This window comes from Pseudomassariella vexata, assembly GCF_002105095.1.
Source record: "Pseudomassariella vexata strain CBS 129021 chromosome Unknown BCR38scaffold_1, whole genome shotgun sequence".
In the NCBI taxonomy this organism is placed as follows: domain Eukaryota; kingdom Fungi; phylum Ascomycota; class Sordariomycetes; order Amphisphaeriales; family Pseudomassariaceae; genus Pseudomassariella; species Pseudomassariella vexata.
Window position 1 is genome coordinate 346,961 of NW_024467956.1, and position 21,455 is coordinate 368,415.

Here is a 21,455-nt window from a genome sequence, read left to right on the forward strand (position 1 = left end):
CTTTGCCATGTCCGATGAGATTCGAGTCATCGATCGCCAAAATAAGGCATGCGTCTAGTAATTGATCAAACAACCGGAATATTGGACTTTGAGACCGCTGAATAACTACTCGAAACTCGAGAGATAGTGCAACGCCATAGACCCTCCAGGTATTGACCCTAAATACGAACTCTGATGTCCTGTTTAGCCACGGGCTTAGTTTCGCCTCTATAGTATGGTAGCTATACAAGCTTGTATTACGTGTAGTGGGCAAAGCTGATGGCCCTTGGTCTCGACTTTGAGCCATAGACGGCCGTAGCTCCATAATTTCATGGATCTACCCTCTTTTGCACTTCCTTTTGATATTCAGTAAGGAGACTGATAGATGATATTTTATTTTCTTAATTCAATGTATTTTTAAGCTTATTTTCTTACTAGTATAAACAAACCCTCATTTAATTTGAAACTTGGCAATCTCACTTTTGATGCGTCAACAATAATCATTCTTAATCCTTTAATCTCCTTTTGATTTTGATCTCCGTGTCACGGTCTGGGGGCATACCTCCAGTACCACAGGCGGCCGTCTCGTTTTTCGGCGCTCGATCAGAATTCGATCCATCAAATTTTGTCCATCGGACAAATTCCATGTCAAATTCCGAAACGAAGCTCGCAATTGTCAACATAATCTGCTTCTTTGCATAGAAGCGCCCCGGACAAATGTGTGTCCCGCCACCTATACGAGATAAAAGTTAACTCGGCCCTGACGGTACGGGGAAGAAAATGTCCCGTATGGAAAATGTGACCCCGTACGTCCCGATAGAGATAACTGGCCTTTCGGCTTTGTGTTCACACCAGAGACCTCGAACTTCTTCTCATAAGTGTACCTGATATGACGGTAACCCCAGAACTCAGAAGCGGCATGTCCCTTCACCCCCCAGGCATCTTCGTCGTAATGGGCTACTAGCGTGGGCACGTGTAACATGGCACCAGGCGGCACCATGTGACCGTCCAAGCTGAATGGCTTCCTCACATCACGCATGAGATTGAAGCTCAACTTGCCTTGCTCAAACAGAGTATCTACATGTCGACAAAATCTGAGGTAGTGGCGTAATAGAGATTCGAGCCTCGCGGGTGAGTCGGCCGGTACCATTTCGTCGAATGTCTTTGTGTAGAAATGAACTATCCGACTGAGTGCCCATAGAAGATTCATCTCGTCATCAGTGATCTGAATATCACTCGCGGCGACATGACCATCGGGTGCACTGAGCACGTAATCCATCGTACAAAATATCTTACGGTCATCATTCGCATCCCCTCTGAGAACCTTGAAAATCACCTGGTCTACCTGAACGGCAGCATTCGAACAGCCAGTAAGGTACACATCAGTGTTCCCCGTGAATCTGGACCCGGGTTTTTCGGTGTTCTCAGGATTCAATATCGAATCCATAACCATGGTGTCGCGGTCCTCGGCAGACTCAAAAACAGCCTGGTTCACGCGAATTTTGGAAATGGTCGTGGGCAGGTGCAGATTCCGCAGCCGGCCATCTCCCGGGTAGCTGTATGCAAGACTGATGGCCTGGAACATGGCATCAAGATCAACGGCATGAACCAGCACTGCATCGCGGTCAGATGCGTTGGCTCTCTGTGTGACACAAGCTGCCCTGCCAAGCTTCCGCTTGTTGTCCATCAAGGAGCGGAACGGGCCAGTGAAATTGTACCCAAGGCTGTCCATGTGGTTGTACAGACGACTATGTTCGACGGGTACCATGTCTATTGGCGTCTCTTGACGCTCTGGAAACAAGCTCGTCGAAGGCTCTCCGAAGGAGATCTTCAGCAAGCCTTCAGACACAAGTGTCAGCTCGGGGTTGTCTCCGCCAAGAGCAGCCGAGTAGGTGAATCTCGCTATTACATGGTCCGGTAAAGTTTCCTGGATGTGCGTTGCCTCGATCAACACCTCAACGCCCGCATCGCCTCTGAAACTGATAGCTTGGTGGATGTGCATGCCATCGATCTCGATGAGACGAATGCTCTTCTTGTACTTGTCTCCCAGTGCACGTGTTACCTCGAGGGCTGTGGATACGTAGCCACCCGCGGGGAATACGAGCTGGTTTTGGACAGAGTGTCCTTAAAGCCACTCGAGTTCCGACCAATTTTTGGCGATTCGTGGGATGTACGACCGATGCTTTCCCATCTTGTCGGGCTTGCACGTCCTGCCAGATGATATTGACCTAGTGTGATGGACTGGATGTGCTAAGTTGCCCACGCAGGCCCTCGTGTACACAGTTATGCTACGACCTCTTTACAATGTCTACTTCCATCCCTTGCGGAAGTACCCTGGCCCCAAACTTTGGGCAGCTTCCTCAATACCTTGGGGTTTCAAGTTCATGAGCGGCGACTGGCATCACACCATCTTAGACCTGCATCGTCAATATGGCCATGTCATCCGGATTGGGCCGAACGAGCTATCTTACGATGTTCCGGAGGCCTGAGATGACGTATACGGTCGGTCCAAGGGCCGGAAGGAGATCCCTAAGCCGACGTGGTATCTGAGTCCTAGACGCAAAGAGATTGTGGGAGCCGAAGAGCAAGACCACGACGGGATGCGAAAGCTTCTGGGGCCCGGTTTTACCGCCATATCCATGTATGATCAAGAGCCACTCGTCAAACGGAATGTCGACCTGCTCATGGATCGCTTCGCGGAAAGAACCCGAGACGGCGGGGGCGAGACAAAGCTAGACATCATATTGGAGTGGCTCTCCTTTTGCACCTTCGACATTATCGCGGATATGACCTTTGGAGAAACATTCGGCTGCTTGCGAGAGTCTAGACTACACCCGTGGCTAGCCTGGGCCTTTGATGATATTAAGTTGAGTCATAAGCTCGTTCTGTCTTTCCGGATCCCTTTCTTCGCCATATTTCTCCCTCTTCTGGATATATGGAGGCTTTGGAGAAACGCAAGGCGTTTTGAGACAAACATGCGTGGCTACATCGACCAGCGCTTGGCTCGGGACGAGCCCGAGCAATGGGATTTTGTACAGTTGATGCGAAAGAAGAGGGGAAATATAGTATGTACCTAACCCGAGGAAATAACTCGTTTGGTATTGAAAAGTCTTACCGTTCTTCTTTCCAGTATATGAAAGATGAAGAGCTGTACCGCAATACCGGCTTGCTCACGCTTGCTGGATCTGAAACGACCTGCATGACCAGCACGGTAGAGCTTTACTATATCGGGACGTACCCTGAGGTTAAAGCCAAGATCTCGAAGGAACTCGCCGATGCCTTCACGAGCGAAGAGGATATTAATTTGCACAGTGCCGCAAAACTTCCATACCTCATGGCAGTCATCGAGGAAAGTATGCGACACCATCCTCCTGGGCCAAATTCTCTATGGCGCGTCACACCGCCCGGAGGCAACCGAGTCATGGGGGATTTCGTCCCTGGAAACGTACGTACTATTAGAATTTCAGTTACACTCTGTGAAGTATCTGAACAGAGCTAGCTGACCGCAACATCCTCAGACCGTCTTAGGGGTCCCCCATCGAGTCATGTATCGCAGTGAGCACAATTTCAAGCACGCAGACCAGTTCATCCCAGAACGATGGATGGACAATTCAGAAAACTCGCCGTTTTCCAATGATCGTAGAGAAGCCTTTCATCCTTTTTCTTATGGGCCTCGAGTCTGCCTGGCCATGAAGTAAGCCCGGTTGTCCACACACGCATGAGCAGAAATTACAAAGCTTCCAAAGAACTAGCTGACTGGAATTACACAGCCTCGCATATGCGGAAATGCGCTACATTCTGGCAAGACTGCTGTGGAATTTTAACTTCGAGATCAAACCGGATTGCCGCGACTGGACTACAAGTCTCCGGTCGTGGCTTATTTGGGAGACAACTCCTTTATGTTTAGTTTTAAAGCCGAAGAAAAGGTAGAACAACGTTATTTGCACGTATTATAGAATCCAGATGGTGATTGCTTATTGATTTACTCCATCTTGCCCTCGTTCTTCCAATATAATTACTTCAAATATCGCTTCTTCCTTACATGTGGCTGGTGAATATGTTTAGGTGTCTAATGAACACCGCGTATCGGGACTTAATCGATAGTACAGAGCAACATTATGATCAATGAAAATCACCCTTACCCTCTTCATCCACTATCACATGTGCTTGCAAGATCCATCTTCTGAATTTAAGCTAGCATGAGTTAAGATATCATGGTTCCTCGTCAAGGGTCTCTGCATGCCTTCAGGGGGTATTCGGTCGAGACGTTCGAGATGAACCTTGCGGCAATGATTCCCCTCCAGCTAATGGCGGGGAAAGGCCTCGACGAAACCAGGCTCCGTCTAGAGAGGACATATGGAAGTTTGCAATGTGGTATCCCATAGTGACCATCTAGAGTGACCCCTTTCTTTGTATCACGTTATTAAATAACAAATTTATGAAGGCATGCGGTCTACGATCGGACGAATGCTGACCTCATATGCTTAGTGTGCTAGAGTACGGCGTTTCCACAAACATACGTATAGCAACATGTCATGGTTGCCACAGCGAGGCAGACTGCTCATATGATATGGTCTGTTTACTTGGTTGCTCTGCAGGGCGTAACCTTAGTGTACGCATTTTCATACGCGACATTCACGTCACTCTGCAGGTCGAACTCAAGTCCAGCAATACGATCTGATACTGATGGTAACGTTCTTTTCGAATCGAATCAGATCAAATAAATCATTCCTTATTGCTACTTTGATTTGTTTGCTGGGACCTTGATCATGTTACGCACTGACGAGTGCTTTGAAATGGAAATGCCCACAAGTGTCTATCGGCATTCCCGGACGATTCGAAGAACAAAGTGTGCGTAGACAGTCATAACTGTAAACAGCGATGGGATATCATAAAATAAAGTGGTATCTTGCGTTATAAATGGCAAAAGCTGCCGGCGGGCTTTACCACTCCAACCTATCATCGTACGTTAATCGAACATCAAACCTCTCATTACCCTTCCATACTTTCGCCCCCGAGTTACAACTTGCAACAATTGCTCTCAAGTCGCTAATCATGCCTCCCGGTCCGCTCGCATACACTGTCGTGGGACCCCTGACGGTGTTCTCGACAAACCGACCCACCATTTTCTGTAGGTCTGGATGCGTGCCCGATTCTCGGCCACCGATGCGCTTCACCTCCAATGAAGAGCTGGACAGGGCCCCATTCAACGAAGACGATGAAGAGGAACCTGAGCCGGTTTCCTTGACGTTTGCGTCCTTCTCGCTTGTCTTGCTGTCATCGAGTAACGATGCTGAGCTCTGCTCGCGGGTGACGAAAATGTGGATGGGGACCTCGTGTGTTTTGGCCGCCTGCCGGATGATGTTGAGTTCTTGCTCCACCCATCCCATGTCGGCTCTTTTGCGGATTGCCCAGATCAGCTCGATTTTGCGATCAGTCATGGCCGGCTGTTGGACAAGGCTAAGCAGTACCGGGAGTACGTAGGTGATGCCCGTACCGCCGGCCACACAGAGTACATTGACGTGTGGTGTCAGGTTTTCTGCGATGGACTCGCCGTACGAACCGGAGAGAATCAAAGGTGTCGTCGCGGATTTATTTTCTGACAACTTTTTCAATGCCAACTCTGCGACTTTCTTCGTCTCGCCTTTCTTGGCCCTGAAAATGTATGAGTGGGCAACAACGCCGCCCTTGACAACTGGCAGGTTAAGTGGCGTGAACGGGTGGGACTGCCAGATGCTGCACTCAGCGAAGCAGATATAGAAGTGCTGTCCAATTTTCCAAGCATCTTGCGAGTGTGAGAAGTCCATGCGGACGACATCACCGTGTTCCGCATCGGCAAAGTGAGTGAGATTCGCATGTGCCGCCTTGAATCCGACGGAGCCATCAGGCAAAAACCCATAGTGGAGCATGGCCGACCTGGCATACCTAACGCCTCGGTCCAGAAACCAAATGAGCAGCCCTGGCAGCAAAAAGCATTTGAGTTGTTCCCAATGTCCCCAACACGCGCCAATGTAGAGCATGGCTAACACGTAGTGAGCCTTGCGGAAGAATTCGTATCCCGTCAACCGAATGGCGAACGGCATGCTCAGGACGAAAAGGAGGAGGAGCAAGGTCATGGCGACAAGTCCCCAGATCATGTAGGTTTGGGTGATCCATTCCACGGCGGTGGTGGGCTGAGGGTTGTACAGCTTGATCTCGACGATGCACCACGACATGGTGTGGAGGGACCCCTGAGCAAAGATGATGTATCCGAGCCATCGGTGGAGGAAGTTGAAGCTTTGATAAGGAACTCCAGTCAGCAAAGAGAGAATCGACTCTCGGCTGGATAGCAAAATGGATAAAGGGGTGAGGGCGTAGGCGAGGATTCCGACTCGGTCTGACCATGGACCGATGCTCGTTCGGGTGTTGTACAGACCGGGGGAGCTCTTGACAGGAGTTATCCAGGTTTTATATGTGATGCCAACAAAACTCCATATCAACAGATATCCTGAAAGGACCGCCAGAACCAGCACTTGGAGGCGGGTTGTTCTGCCAAAAACAGACCGCACCGAGTCCGGGAGGAGATATGAGCGTCCGTAGCAGGCCAAAGACCTCCTCAGACGGGAGGAACTGCTCTTGGCCGCCAACTCGCGCTCGGTGTCGACGTTGACGATTTCATCGGCCCGTCGTGATGGCCAGAGTCGGCGGCCAAGCGCCCAAAGAAAGAGTACACCGCCTAACGTGCACCATAGGATCCCGGAGTAAAGCATGCCTCGGTCATGGGACCCGTAGACGAGATCCAAGTAGGCACAGGATCCGGCATCGTTGGTACATGGAACCGCGCGCGAGACGTAACCCCAATGCGGCTCTAGACTCGATGCCTCGGTATAGTTCTGGATGTGGCGGGCAGCCAACGGCTGATCCATGGTCGCCATGGCTTAGGATGGTCGCGATTTCGCCTCAGCTGAAGATAAGTTGGCGAGAGGTTGGGAGACCAACGGCAGCAGGCGCGCGACAGCGAGGTCGACAGAGACGTCGAGAGTCGGAGGGGAGAGGTTGAAGGTTTGCGACTGCGTCTCTAGTCGATCTGCTAGGCCTGCACGACGCGGCGAGCGACGGACGGTTATATGAAGCGCTGGGAAGGCCCATTTTGACTTTATCCATACCTCTGGGATTGTCTCTTCCTCGAGCCAGGCCCCCCGCATCACCACGAACGCATTAGCAATGCAAAGTTGTTCTATCGCCGCTGCAAATTTGGCAGTTTGACCGAAACCTGCTCACCTTTCCACCGCGGCTGCACCATAACGCAGTGTAAAGTTCGACGCCAAGGTTGCACAGGCCTAAACAGGCTCCATCCCGTGGGTATTGCTGCCCGCCTTGAGGGCAATTGAGCACGTTTTTCAGGGGTGCTTAGCGCTACCAGATCTCTCCACTTGGACACCTGGGTGTTGCTGCTACGGTGACTGTCGGCCGTTGGATGGCTCAACGTCGTTGGCCCAAAAGTTCGGATACTCCACCACCTCTCACTAAAACCTCCATCACTTGCGCCATGGGTCCAGTACTTCCCGAAAGTTGACACTGTAATGTTCAGAGTGGACTGGGTCTCAGCTCCACGCTCCCCTCGTTTCGTATATGTTGTCCGCTGCCCCGTTTGCCGTTGCCAACCTTTTGATTGAATTCCGTATGAACATCATTCGAGAATCGAGAATCTATACTTGGCGGTTAGCGATATTCTGCTCTATTGTGCTCTTCCCAAGCTGTCGACCCGACCATCTGCTCATTTCTCTTCCTGTCGTAAAAGGCTGCGAGGCGAGCGAAACCCTCGCACTATTCTCACTTACTGAACTGCCAAAGTCGAACCATATTTTTCAAATCTCAAGAGCGCGTAAATTTCAACTTCGCGAATCACCGGAAAGCAGTCTTTGGCCAACATGGACGACATGGATATGAGCTCAAATAGCACCAGTGATTGCAAGATCACCGTACGTATTTCTTTAGACGCGACGAATTACGACCAATCACTGACATGCGCCACAGATGCTTTGGAATTGGTACACAATCGACGCATGCTTTCTCTCCACGTCATGGCACATCACCAACAACGGCATGTTCGCCGCCACTTGCATCGGCATCATGCTCCTCGTGGTCATCCTCGAGTTACTTCGGCGCGTCGGCAAGGAGTTCGACGCTCACATCTTGCGCCAATTCCAACGTCAAGTGGAGGTCCAGGCGTCGGCACCCAAAGACACCACCAGTAGCGGGAACGGCTGCGGAGACACCCGTCCGCCCCCACCTGCCCCCAGGCCCCAAGTCGTCGTCTTCCGCGCCACACCACTACAACAGCTCATCCGCTCCGTAATCCACGCCGTCACCTTCGGCTTGGCGTACGTTGTCATGTTACTGGCCATGTATTTCAACGGCTACATCATCATCAGCATCATCATCGGCGCGGGCATCGGCAAGTTCCTCTGCGATTGGATGGTGCACAAGGTCGTTGTGGGGACGGCAAGTGAAAGTGAAGAGCCAACTGGTATCGAGGAGCCGTCGGTGTGTTGTGGTTGAGCGCAGGTGGTGAAGAAGGATGGCTTAAAGATACCCAAATAGGGGCGTAAGGAGTTTCGGATTGCAGCGTGCCATTTTTGGGGCGCAGCTACTGTTTGATCAAGATTGACCCTCTCGAGGCTTGATCCTGTCGATGCATAGCACCATCGATACTGGCGTGATTGCCAATTAAATTCCATTCATCAAATGCTATCGTAAATTGACGAGGTGAACACACAGGAGACGTGCACTCCACCATGCGCAAGCCAAGGTTCTTGGACGAGTATATGATCGGGTATGTATGCCATCGCGCATCCCATTGACCCCAACAATGTTGAATGGTAGTAAGCTTGCCGTCAGCTATTGTCTAATACCAGGAAGTTATCATTCTCTTTCTTCTATAGGATTCATCTCGAGTTTTTATCATACGAATCTCGACCAAAGGAATGTTGCTTACCAGCCACAGATAAGCCAATGACACGATTTGATCGACCCCACGCATCAAATATGGGTACTTTTTCCCTTTTGGGGAAATGCATCCCGCTCGTTCGATGCCGGGCTGGACTAGTCCTGCGGGAGCTGTAAATTCTGTATGCCAAAGGCCACTGGCGTAGCTTCCGGCCTGGTTGCGGAGCTCTAGCCGGCTACTGGCCCAGATCTGGAGATAACATGTTCGGGGAAGATAACGGGGGATCGTCTATAGACGCCCCCTCCTACGACTCCTTTGGCTTCGTATAAAAGGACTTTTTCCACAACAAATAACAAATTATCATCCGAGACACTCATAGCAATCGAGTAGGGCTTCAGAATGACGAGAAGCCAAGACTTCTGGCCGATGGGCCTTTCAAACCCGCCATTATTGGCCCTATCCGCTGTCGCACTGGTCCTTGGGCTCGGATTCTTTCTAACCAGCAAGCTTCTCACACGACGCAGGCCCATCCCGGTCCCTGTAAATGAGAAACCAGACCCCTTCCCGAGTTCCATCGTATTCCCGCCCTCCCGGCGCCACACCCTGGCCAGGCTCCTCCCCAGCTCCAAGATCGCCACAAAGCAGAATGTTATCCCTCCGCATGAGCTGCGGAGGAAGCAGCTCACTACGACTAAGGTGCAAGATCTGGATAAGCCGGACCAGTATACGCCAACGGGGTTCTCCACCCAGGAAATCAAGGCTATGGGCCGCTTTCCGGACTATTCGGTGCTCAGCGGCGTGGCGCACCCCCAACCGAGCCATTCATTCGACATCTCCAAGGCAACGTTCCGGCCGTTTCGGCCGTTACGGTGGACGTATCACCAGACCATGGGTAAGAGGCCATCCCATTTCCTCCTTGTGAATCAGACATCTAACCAACAACACAGCCCTCATGAAGCTCGAAACAGACTACTGGCTAGAACTAGAACACAACTACCACCGCCGCATGAAACAGCGCCTTGCCCTCCTCGAGGAACACGGCGAAAAGGTTCTCTTCTGGTGTCCCGGTTCCGAGCTCGCCAGCCGCGAGCTCATGGAAATGGTGGTGCAATTTTTGTGCATCCGATACCCGCACTACTTCCAGCTCGAGCAAAACAACACGGTCTTGCGCAACCGGTTGCTTGACACCGTTACCGAGATTCCGTCCATGCACCCGCTTCAGGTGTTGTTTAACAATGTGCCCGAGGACTTTGCCGTCATGTGCCGAAATGAGGAGGATGGACTGTACTATTTGCGTAGCGCGATGATATGTAGTTCGGTGGGCTGGAACATTGGATTGCATAAGAACAAGGTGCTGAGGCGGATTCATGATAACGTGCCACAGTGGGAGGAGAAGATGGCGTTTTCTGTCGATCGGTAAGTCGTATCACGTCTTCATGTCCTTTCCTTACGCCTCTCTCTCTCCTTCCTCTTTGCCTCCCCTGCACCGGCGAGGATGTCTCACGTATTGATATAAATATTGACTAACACGCCCTCAGCTGGTTCACCAAACTCCCCGTCGACAGGCCCGGCCAGCGCTGCTCTTGGGGTATCGAAGACTGGGAAGCCTTCTTCTGCCCAGAAACCCATCCGCGCAGCGCCTTCGCCCACGACCCCTCCTCTTGCACCGTGAACGACCTGCAGCTACGCTGCGACTGGCAGACGCTCCGTCGGCTTCCCATCTCAGGCTCCATCATCTTCAACTTCAAGGCCGTGTTTACGCCCTTCACGCAACTGAAGGACGAGCCTTACGTGCCGAGATTGATGCACACCATTATCACTCGTACGAGTCGCGATTTGATCACTTATAAGATGGAGGAACACGTCGAGAAGATTGCGGTTGAGGCGCTGGAGAGCTGGGCTAGGAAACAGGAAGAGGATGGGGTTGTGCCAAGGGATTGGGAGGTGGGCACGCTGGAGGAGCATCCGTATTTTCCGGGGTGGAACAAGAAGGAAGAAGGGATGCCGGTTTGTCCTGTCTTGGCTTGATGAGGACGGGCGAGGCAGGGTGTTGGAATACCGGTAAATTGAGAGTGGATATCATCAGTCCGCCCTCTCTTTTAGGACTGGGGCTTGCAAGTTTAAGATATGTCTTAACTTCAGGGCATGGAATTTTGATTTCACTCATGATCGTTCCAAGTTGCAAATTCATATGCTTCGAAGTGCTGTAGCTTAGGATACATCCCAAAGAAGACAGATACCAGAAACAAAACATCTACAAGATTCGATATAATTACCCTCTACGTCGTAAAGCCACTGAAGTAACCCCCAAGATGCCCGGCTCCTCAAAGTATCTGTATGTACCTGTAGTTATGCCCATGCCAACTGTTGGCAATACAGAAGCATGGTATCCTGTAATTAGCTGCCAGTAGCAAGGGCATATGCTGTGCAGGCCCGATGCTGGGATGTGTCGGTTTGGATCAACATACAATAGCATCCCGGAGTCCACAGAAAGGGGATCAGTTCTTCACCCCGAAGACCAATAAGTACTCCTCGAGTCTATTCCACAATTTTTAAGTCTGTTTCAGAGCACGTTTTGGCAAAATGGAGACTGTAAAGCTACAACCGCATCGAGATTACACTGGGATCTATAACGTGTGTCTTGGTCAAACGTCGGGGCGAGAATGGGATCACCAACCGCAACCCTGAGTTCCTTGTGTGCTCCTGTTTGGTACAATACGCACCCAGCTTTCATCATGACTACTGACGTAGGCAGTTTTTGTGAATCATATTTTCGAATGAAAATATGTCACAAGTCTGTTTCTGGAGGGATGTAAGGATGTAAAAGGACGCACTCTTGATAACAAGAGGTACAGAGGACAACAGCAGAGAAAATTAGCACAGAGAAGCAAAGACGAAGAGGGCAAAAAGACCAGAGAGAGAGGGGTTCTTTGATTTTCAAGCTGGTTGGGTGCTGGGACTGGATATTAGGAGCCTACCCCAGAAGCAATTCAACGACATTCGAACAATCTACGTATATCAACACTCAAACGATCAATGAAACTACAGAGGCTGCAAATTCTGTTCCTGCACTGCCATGGTGCTGCTGACAATTCTAGGAAGTAGTTACACTCAGGCTCTCTTACTCGTCTTATTTTATATTCTTCGCCCTTTCATAAGTACGATTATTACGGCATTCGAGAAGACGCAAAATTTATAATCGAAGAAAAAGAAAAGACAATATATCGATATTGAGTTCATATTCGCCCAGATATTTATTGGATTGGTTATGAAGGTCTAAGAGCGCAGACTTGAGCAGCATTCGTAATACCTAAGCACCTAAGTTTTGACGCCTGAATCAACCAAGCAGCTTATTACGGGTCCGTGCTGTGAGTACAGGCCAGAAAACAAGAAATCCCCTCTCTGTCTCTCTGTCTGACAATGTTGTTCAGGTTCTTCGCAGTCCCTCAAACTCGAAATTGAGATCCTTGACCTAGCGCCACTGTGGCTGTGTACATGACTAACTGCCAGTGCAACCTCATCATGTCATCTGTGAGCTCCGTCATGACATTCAAAACACGACATTGCCTCCCCAGATCGCCATAAAACATTCATTCTACCGCATGGATTCCCTTTCTTCCTTCGTCGAGCCCTGGAAACAGTCTGTTCATAAGGCAAGCAGTGAGCAACCCAAGGAATTTCCGGATTACTACCAACCTCGCAATGCAGAATGTTTGATTGCGACTTCCCAGCCACGATCCTTTCAACTTGGCACAGGCGCCTCTATCTACACAAACTCTCTTCTTCCGGCAATTTTTGAAGCCCAACACGAGGTTACACTGGTGACATGTTTCTGGGCCTTTTCCAGCACACTTACCGCATTGAGGGACACTCTCGAGCAGCTGGCCGAACAGCGAAAGCAGCTCATCCAGACAGCTGCGGCAGGTGGGCCGGACGCAGATGATGTCCCTCCCCTCCGCATTCGCATCTGCTTTTCCTCAAGATCACTTTGGCAGAAATTGTTTCACACATCGTCCAAAGATGGATACGTGTACCCTCCTTCTACATGGCCCACCCAGCTTGGATTGCCAAGTAGAGGCATTCTGGAGGCCGGAGCAATCGAGCTCCAGGTAAAGAGCCTATTCTTCTTGCCTTTCAGCGTCATGCACCCGAAATTCCTTATCGTCGACCGCAAAAGAGCATGGTTGCCTAGCTGCAATGTTAGCTGGGAACCTTGGTTAGAGGGCTGCGTCGAGGTCACCGGCGACGTAGTGCCGGGCCTGGTGAGATTCTACCAAAGTGTATGGGACAGGAAGCTTGGTGAACCGGACTGGGACGCCAGAAGTAATTATGATCTCACGGGTGGCTTGGATACCCACTCCTCTATGCTATCTCCGCTTGGACTGGCCCGGATTCAAAGTCCAGCCAGTCGATTTGCAACCACGCCTGGCACGGCAGTACCCACTCTGCTGCTACCGTCATCGCACCATCGCAACCCAAGATTCCGTCCATTTCCTTGGCCGAGCTCACCCACGCCGCCCTCTACACCGCTCAATATAGCCATGCTCCGCCTGTTCGAGATGGCCCAGCACACCATTTGCATCCAGACTCCAAACTTAACCACAGCTGCAGTCCTCGATTCAATCTTGGACGCCGTAAAAAGGGGGGTCGACGTCACTGTCGTGACTAGCAAAGGGATGATGTTGCTGGAACAACTAGTCACTGCTGGAACGACAACCTCTATCTGTCTGCGATCCCTTATCCGACGGTACAAGAAGCTGATGCATGCGCAAGGCGACCGGGCAGTCCAGAGAGAGAGCAGCGATGCGAGGGAGTCCGATCCTGTGATCGACCTGGAAGCTCATCAAAGGCCAAATTTCGGCAGGCTAAAGGTCTCGTACTTCCATGCGGATACCGATAATCGCCGCCATGACATCTCCGAGGAGCCCGTTCACTCTCATTTGAAGCTGACCATCGTCGACGGACAATTCACAGTTCTTGGGTCTGGCAACATGGACAGGCCTAGCTGGTTCACCAGTCAAGAGCTCGGCATCATGTTTCACTCGGCGGACTTTGCGAAAGTCGTAAGCGATAATGTTGCCGAGGTTTTGAAGGGCAGGCTCACCACCGTTTTCGATTCGGCGCAGGAGTAAAAGATGACGTGTTGAGCTTTGAACCATTGCCAGTGCGCGCCTCACTGGCCATCATGAGCATTAAGTTGTGTGAATTGGAGAGACGACACGCGAACCCAGCGAAACTCGACGGAACAAATGCTGCGTTCATGGCCCGCCGGCCATGAAAATTATGTAGGTGCATTCAGATGGAATAGCAAGGCACTTGGGTTATCGTCTTCCAAGCAATGCCCAGCGTGGGATGTTTGCCCTAAGATTGAACAAGGTGGGATTCCTGGCGGCAACGCCATTCTGTTTCCGTCGGTCGCAATGACGTTATGGTCACCGCCAGCAGCGCGTTCTTATAGCACCTCGTATTGGCTGGCAGTTCGATATCGCTGCAGAGTCGGCGCAGCGGAACTGACCACCAATGGCTCCGCATGATCAATCAACCTTTACCAACATACGCTCAACATGCGCTTGGATGGGGGAACGTATTCGGCTGTGGCGACGTTCACAACCGCGGCAAAGTACGTAAACCCGGTAGTAAGTCATCAAGCTAGGCAGTACGGAGCTTCTGGCCAAAGGTTTTCGGACTGGCCGGACTGACAGAAGCCTTGTCACAATGTCTTCTGATCATACCGGGGCTTAGTAGGAGTTCAGCTGTTAGCGGTACCTAATACTAGTAAAATTAGTTGGCACCTTTGTTAGAACTATAAGATCCTTGAGGGCTAGAATATATTATATTTATTAAGTAATTAGTAGCGTACATTAAAGAGCTTACGTTCTCTATATTGTATTACGATTCGCTTTCCCAGCTCGCGGTGTGTTTCTCATTAAGACTAAAAGTTAGTATTAACCTGAGATTTACACTAAAAATGTACTAGAACTAAGCCAAATCCGCAGTAGGAAGGCAGGGCTTACTAAAACTTCACGGGCTATTGGAAACACTGTATGATCAAGGGCTAGGACTTTATTCATACGGTGGCAGGTACTCCTTCCAATCCGAAAACCTTTGGCTAGAAGCTTCGTACGTACGGGGCATGTTAAGAATTAGGTTGGAACCGATGGTAAGAATATCAAGGTGCCACTTTCTTTAATGATACCGATGTTATGGGAATCTGTCCTCCCAGGACCAACGCATATATTACACCTTAGAATCAAGGAGGGAAAATCCTAATACCCGCTTTGGGTTTGACTGCGGAGAATTCTCACACCAACAGAGGCACATAACTTCATGCCGGATGCACCATCCCTTCGTAACCTTGGAATGTCCGGGTAATGTCCTTCAGATACGAAAGTACATCTCACGTCCAAGGTGTCGATCCCATGACGGACCATTATTGTCGCCACTGTCAACTCGCGACGAATAAGGGCATGGATGGAGCTAAGGCAACAGATGGTAATGATCCGACCTGGGTCACGCTGCCGCCGGCCAACGCATGAAAGTGACGCTGATAAAGAGGTGAAGCCATATGTGTATAGTGCTGATAACTCTAACTTATCATTGTAATGAGTTGCTAAGAAACTATAGTCATATTGCTGAGTAGATATCACCGCTTTTGTTGATCATAGCGCAGTTGACGCCAGTGCCTGCGACGATCAATAATAAAGTGGTATCATACGAGATATAGCATTGAATTATGACCTGCAATACTCCAGGAGCCTCCATGATACCGAGGGGAGCGGAGTTAGAAGGCTCTTGCGCAAAGCCAAGTTGTATCAGCTCGTATGGCACACGATCCTGCATCCACGCCCTTTCATTTAACTGAAAATCAAGTCGAGGATTCTCTCGAAGCGGCTCCTATCTATCGTTAGCATGGTGCCCTTCCGTAACACTAGTGGAATGTCGTGGGCATAAGGTAGGTGTTGTGAGGGAAGTTTGTCAACTCACTTTGCTGGTATGGCAACATATGTCCTCTGGTACTCCTCAATCTCCAGCAGATTCTGATGGAGGTCTGCTCCAGCTGGCTTGTGGAACTTGGTCTTGTGGATAATTTTCCACCCGAGGAAGAGGATCGGGAAAACGATTATCATCATGTATCTAACTATTGTCAGTGCTGCATCGCAAGGGTATTGATACCATCTAGTACTTACGAGAACAAGAAACTTGGAATGTCCCACTTCCCGGGCAGAAACACGGTGTAGCCTCCGACAAATGTCATGATGAAGCATGCAGTTAGCCCGTAATAGGCGGTATATGGCTGCAGGAAACCCCTGTACGGCAACGATTTCCGGTCGATACCCTGAGCCTCCAGCGCCCGGTAGAAGCAGATGTACGTAATGCATATGATGCTGAAGTTGATGAGTTGCGAGGCCGTCACCAGACTGACGAACCAGTTGAGCACTGTCGCGGCGTTCGCGCTGACTTGCAGAAACGATAGCAACGCAATGATAAGAACGACCATGACAGAGTAGATGGGAACACCGTTCTTGAGACACTTAGTGAGGAACTTGGGTGCCTTCCCTTCGAGTGCGAGACCGAACAAGGACCGGGATGCGCAATAGACATAGGAGTTGCCGGCGCTGAAAGCTGCCGTCAAGACCATAGCGTTGACAAGATGCGGCAGAACAGGAATTCCCAGGCGCCCCATTGCGATGACATATGGCGAGGCAGCAGCGCCAGGTTCAGCATTGGCAAACGCGTCCGCCATGGTCTGGTCATTGTAGGGTACCAAAATACCAACACAGAGAGATCCAAGCATGAAAAACGACGTCAGACGGTAAAACACGGCATTGAACGCGCGTGGCATGACTTCGCGGGGATTCTCCGCCTCACCAGCCGCCATAGAGACATAGTCCGGACCCGCGATCGTGAATGAGGCCTGGATCAAGCATTGCATGAAGCCCATGAACCGACCAAGATCGCCGGTTTCATACCATTCCGCGAATGCCCCCGGAGCGTACCAATACTGCGTGATAAGGTTTAGCAAATATGTTTTGGAAGAGCATCTGTTCTGGACATAATTTCCGATCCATATCCAAAGGACGAAGGAATTTGGTAAGAACGCAAGCACAGGGGCGTGCTCCAAAGATGGGGCACATAAGGGTGTGAAGGACTTCATCAGTACTCACCCTGAATCCAAATCGATCATGCTGCGGGTTACCGCCCAACATAACAATGAAGGTGAAAATGATCAGGCCAACGATAAGTATGACCTTGCCAAGTGCGGCCCAAAACTCGCTCTCACCATACCATTGGACCGCCAATACATTGATCAGACCGTACAGGACGATGACGATGGCAATGATGCCACCGGCAGGGACGGCGTCGGACCAGAAGTGAATAATGAGGTTGCAGGCGGTGATCTCGAATGGCACAAGCACGGCCTCGAAAACGAAGAAGTTCCAACCGGCAGCGAACCCGAAGGCTTCGTCGACCCAGCGCCCAGCGAATCGGATGAATGGCGATGAGATAGGGAGGTACGTGACCATCTCGGCCATACAAAGGGTTATTGAGAGGATGACTGTACACCAAAACGAGAATGCCAGGAAAAGACTGCCGGGGCCTCCTTGAAGTAGTCCTCTGCCAAGCTGAACATACAAGGCCGTCTGTTCGGAACGACAGTTAGTATTCAACAGGCCGAGATTCTCGTCCCAGCTATAGCTTGACGTCGCTCGAGTGAGACTCACCCCGATGGTACCTCCGATGCCAATCAATTGAATATGCCGCGCTTTGAGTTTGCGGTGCGTCTGGTCAATCCGCACAACACCGTTCATCAACGACGGGACATGCGTCTGGCCTGGGGTGAATGCATCCTTCTCCGGGTCATGGCCATTCTTGTCGGCGCTGCTGTCGCCGCTGTTGTCACCGCTGTAACGGGGTGGCATTGTTGAGCTGGTATGGTCAATGCCCGTAGAAGCCATTCTGTTATCTACCCGTATCGTTCCTTGGGCCTCAACGGTCGATGGATCGAGTGGCGGAGGCTGAAATGGTGCGAATTTTCTTAAGAAGTGAAAATAACTCGACCGCGACTTCAATGAGATGGTGCTCCAGCTTTGCGCGATATGTGATGTGTCCGCGAAGGTGATGTATCTCTGGTTTGTGCGACCAGCTAGTTGACGTCAGGTCGACGACAATGACAATTCGTGGTAGAACGCGGTGGTGGAAGAGTCCAGTAGAGAAAGTGAGAGGCATACACTGATTATGAGCTGTTTTGCTGGCCAAGATTACGTGCCAACCCCAAGCTGCATCGCCAAGGTGGTCCCAAGGCGGCGGTTCTGGATATCCCTGTAGTCGTCTCAAATAGCCCACGCTGCACGACGCAAGATAACAAACGGTGGGGCCTTGTTGTGTTGTGTTGCCGATAACCATCGTGCCGACGGGATTTGTCGGGCTAGATGTCGGATCAGGACACAAGAACAGCAATGATATCCTATCAGCGACAACAACTTGGCTGGCGCATTGTATTGAAGTCCATGACTACGGTGGGGGAACCGGCGTCGATTCCACGCCGGATCTTGGCGGATGCGGAGGTGGAGGCGGATTTGACATAGAGGTATTTTCATAGGCGAAGGTGGCGTAAATTGACTCCATCTACGGAGCTCCTGGCTAAACATTTTCGGACTGGCAGGGGCCCCTGCCACCGTATGAACACAGTCTTCGTCCTTGATCATGCAGTGCTTCCAATAAGCCCGTAACGTGTTAGTAAGCCCTACCTTCGTATTACCGACTGGTTATCTCAGGTTGATGCTAACTTTCATGCATAAGAGGGAAACACTTGTAACGAAACCTCTAATAGTCTAGCTGCGTAAACCACTAAAGAGTCTGTAAGGGTTTGTGCTAGTTGTGACGGCCGGTGTCACGATGCCACGAAACCCACTAGCTGTGGACCCGTAGGAGCACTGGCCATCTGAAGGCGGGATTGAAGATCCTCAGATGTGAGCCAGCCTGTTTTAGTTTCTCTTTCTTTCCTTGTCGAGAATCGTTAAGTCAATACAGTGCATTAGAGTGTTTTGACTCTTCAATTGTGCTCACCGTGACACTAGTAAGTAAGTCCTGCTGCGGAGTCCTCAAGCAATAATATCGGGGTTTGACGTATGGAGTAGAGTGCTTTGGGTAACTGAAGTATTCAAGTAGGATAATCGGGAATAGAGTCGTTAAGGCAGTTTGCCTCACCAATGGGTTAGATTGATGCTTAGATTGATCACTGAAGTAGAGACTGTCTATCTATGAAATGCCTGGGAGTTCTGTCCTTTATATATCCATTCCCTCCTTCACTGATCCCCACTTGGTTGATTGATTGATTGATTGAAATTTAACGTCTCATCACGTGAGACGTGCCGGGCGCAGTGCCGGCATGGTCTATGCTAGTCGAATCTATGTTACAGGGGACTGTCTTCATCTAACATTCCTGTTCAGTGCGATGGATGATCCCCACTTGGATATGTTGGATATGTTAGCTATCCAAGCTATCCACCCTGGTAATTCACGTGACCTGTCGGTCCTTTCCTTTATCCGATGCGGGGTCCCGTGATCCTAACGTCTGTATCCACCTGGCCTGCCAACGGGCCTGTAATGTTGGTTCAGGGCCAACGGTTCGTAACAGATAATACCTATAATATAGACGAGAAGGGGATTAGTAAAGGGATCGGTAATAACCCTAAAGTTATTATCTCAAGAGGACGATCATGTTACGAACCGTTAGCCCTGAACCAACATTACAGGCCCGTCGGCAGGCCAGGTGGATACAGACGCTAGGATCACGGGACCCCGCATCGGAGGAAGGAAAGGACCGACAGGTCACGTGACCTACAGGGGTGGATATGTTGGATATGTTGGACAACCAACATATCCAAATGGGGATCAGTGAAGGAGAGATGGGCATATAATGGACAGGACTCCCAGGCATTTCATAAATAGACAGTCTCTACTTCAGTGATCAATCTAAGCATCAATCTAACCCATTGGTGAGGCAAACTGCCTTGACGACTCTATTCCCAGTTACCCTACTTGAATACTTCTGTTAGGCAACCTTGGTGGGCTTTGCCAAGACCACCAAGGTTACCACGTGACTTAGCCCTTCGGGACTAAGTCCAACCTTCGTGCTCCATAGGACTAGATAGAATGTCATTTTACAACCTCACAAATCTTTGACCACCTTTGCGTGTAACAATGGTAGCATCTCTTCTTCGACAAGGGACCTACTAATTTTTTCCCTGACGATCGTTGCGGTTGTCCAACGATCCAAAGGTGACGACAAAAGCAACCTACCCTACCAAAGCCCTGCCCGAGGTCACTCGGTTGAGTAAGCTTTGCTGGGGACCAAGGTAAACCGGCCTGGCAACCATCGAATTCTACACTCATCACAAATCGTACTGATCGCATCCATCGGTCTTTGCACTGTCACTGCAAAGATTGATCGAACCTTTCGGACTTTGCACTGTCACTGCAAAGCAGATTGTCGTGGTGTAGCCAAATCAACGACAAAGACGTCATCGCAAGCATTCTACACTCATCACAAATCGTACTGATCGCATCCATCGGTCTTTGCACTGTCACTGCAAAGACTGATCGAACCTTTCGGACTTTGCACTGTCACTGCAAAGCAGATTGTCGTAGTGTAGCCAAATCAACGACAAAGACGTCATCGCGAGCAAATTAATCAGCATTTAGACTTCATCCTCGCAAACTTTCACCCCACGGCCTTTGGAACCTTGACTTGGTTCAACCACAAATTATTATACAAATTTTCAATCCATTTGCCTTACATCGTATGATGAGCGATTTCTACCATCAGTAAGTATTGTCAATGCCGGCATTCCCAATCGAGAACATCGAAAAAGTCGAATTGCCAACGAAAGCTGCCCGAACCGAAGAAAAAGGAAAAGACCAAAACGGCAAGGAAAGCAACACTGAAAAATATATAAGCGGCCGTGTGGTGACCAGAAGAGCAAGAAAAAACAACTACACCGCAGAAGCTTTTTTCTTCTTCACACAGCACAACTTTCCCTATCATACAACCGATCACCAAAGCTTCACGGACCACCAATCGATGGACAAGCCACGAGGAACATTACAACGCGACTCAGATCTATGAGGATGACGAACAATCACAACGTGTGGGCGGCTCTTGTGGAGACCGGGCAGGGCTGAGGAAGAAGTTACGCAGGAAGGAAATTTTAAAGAGTGATTTGTCATTATGAAGTATGCGAATGTCGAAGTTGTCACAATTATTTATGCACTGAATGGCAAGTGGTATGCTGCGATTAGGGAAGGATGTTTGATTGGCAGTCAGCTTGAACGCCGATCGTAGATCGTTGAATGCTGGCACGGCTGTGAGCAAGCGCTAAGAATGTTGAGATGGGGTTGAGCAAACCCGGGTGCGATGAGTTAATATGGTATTGGTTAATTCTGTCTCACACCTGGGAATTGCGCGGCTTCTAGTTGCGAACGTTGAAGCCTTGCGGCGAGAGTTCGACCGTTGCGCGACCGCCGAAGCTTGCACACCATTGCT

General features: G+C 50.2%; 8 protein-coding genes across 8 annotated transcripts; 5 read left to right on the plus strand and 3 right to left on the minus strand.

Annotated features, from left to right (window-relative positions):
* Nucleotides 1–412: 412 nt before the first annotated feature.
* Nucleotides 413–1,981, minus strand: BCR38DRAFT_519465 (polyketide synthase dehydratase-domain-containing protein; the record flags this gene model as incomplete). The annotated part of the gene is made up of 2 exons (XM_040865135.1): nucleotides 413–712; nucleotides 790–1,981. The coding sequence occupies 2 exons, from the start codon at nucleotides 1,979–1,981 to the stop codon at nucleotides 486–488; spliced, it is 1,419 nt and encodes a 472-aa protein (XP_040720560.1). The 3' UTR covers nucleotides 413–485.
* A 283-nt stretch (nucleotides 1,982–2,264) lies between these two features.
* BCR38DRAFT_462297 (cytochrome P450) lies at nucleotides 2,265–3,909 on the plus strand (the record flags this gene model as incomplete). Its single annotated transcript, XM_040862616.1, has 5 exons — nucleotides 2,265–2,453; nucleotides 2,493–3,044; nucleotides 3,110–3,424; nucleotides 3,498–3,673; nucleotides 3,750–3,909. 5 exons carry the CDS (start codon nucleotides 2,265–2,267, stop codon nucleotides 3,907–3,909), a joined length of 1,392 nt encoding a protein of 463 aa, XP_040720561.1.
* Nucleotides 3,910–4,922: 1,013 nt separating this feature from the next.
* Nucleotides 4,923–6,893, minus strand: BCR38DRAFT_453637 (ferric reductase like transmembrane component-domain-containing protein; the record flags this gene model as incomplete). The annotated part of the gene is made up of 1 exon (XM_040861612.1): nucleotides 4,923–6,893. One exon carries the CDS (start codon nucleotides 6,891–6,893, stop codon nucleotides 4,923–4,925), a length of 1,971 nt encoding a protein of 656 aa, XP_040720562.1.
* Nucleotides 6,894–7,513: 620 nt separating this feature from the next.
* Nucleotides 7,514–8,961, plus strand: BCR38DRAFT_381124 (Ctr copper transporter family-domain-containing protein). Its single transcript, XM_040857409.1, has 2 exons — nucleotides 7,514–7,940; nucleotides 7,996–8,961. The coding sequence occupies exons 1-2, from the start codon at nucleotides 7,890–7,892 to the stop codon at nucleotides 8,518–8,520; spliced, it is 576 nt and encodes a 191-aa protein (XP_040720563.1). The 5' UTR covers nucleotides 7,514–7,889; the 3' UTR covers nucleotides 8,521–8,961.
* A 373-nt stretch (nucleotides 8,962–9,334) lies between these two features.
* On the plus strand, nucleotides 9,335–10,936 carry BCR38DRAFT_453639 (uncharacterized protein; the record flags this gene model as incomplete). The annotated part of the gene is made up of 3 exons (XM_040861613.1): nucleotides 9,335–9,800; nucleotides 9,856–10,324; nucleotides 10,447–10,936. The coding sequence occupies 3 exons, from the start codon at nucleotides 9,335–9,337 to the stop codon at nucleotides 10,934–10,936; spliced, it is 1,425 nt and encodes a 474-aa protein (XP_040720564.1).
* A 1,574-nt stretch (nucleotides 10,937–12,510) lies between these two features.
* BCR38DRAFT_453641 (uncharacterized protein) lies at nucleotides 12,511–14,040 on the plus strand (the record flags this gene model as incomplete). Its single annotated transcript, XM_040861614.1, has 1 exon — nucleotides 12,511–14,040. One exon carries the CDS (start codon nucleotides 12,511–12,513, stop codon nucleotides 14,038–14,040), a length of 1,530 nt encoding a protein of 509 aa, XP_040720565.1.
* A 1,722-nt stretch (nucleotides 14,041–15,762) lies between these two features.
* BCR38DRAFT_453642 (amino acid permease/ SLC12A domain-containing protein) lies at nucleotides 15,763–17,865 on the minus strand (the record flags this gene model as incomplete). The annotated part of the gene is made up of 5 exons (XM_040861615.1): nucleotides 15,763–15,802; nucleotides 15,893–16,042; nucleotides 16,096–16,910; nucleotides 17,074–17,550; nucleotides 17,632–17,865. The coding sequence occupies 5 exons, from the start codon at nucleotides 17,863–17,865 to the stop codon at nucleotides 15,763–15,765; spliced, it is 1,716 nt and encodes a 571-aa protein (XP_040720566.1).
* A 2,742-nt stretch (nucleotides 17,866–20,607) lies between these two features.
* On the plus strand, nucleotides 20,608–21,163 carry BCR38DRAFT_1956 (uncharacterized protein). The gene has a single exon (XM_040854046.1). The coding sequence runs from the start codon at nucleotides 20,751–20,753 to the stop codon at nucleotides 21,036–21,038; it is 288 nt and encodes a 95-aa protein (XP_040720567.1). The 5' UTR covers nucleotides 20,608–20,750; the 3' UTR covers nucleotides 21,039–21,163.
* The last annotated feature ends 292 nt before the right edge of the window (nucleotides 21,164–21,455 follow it).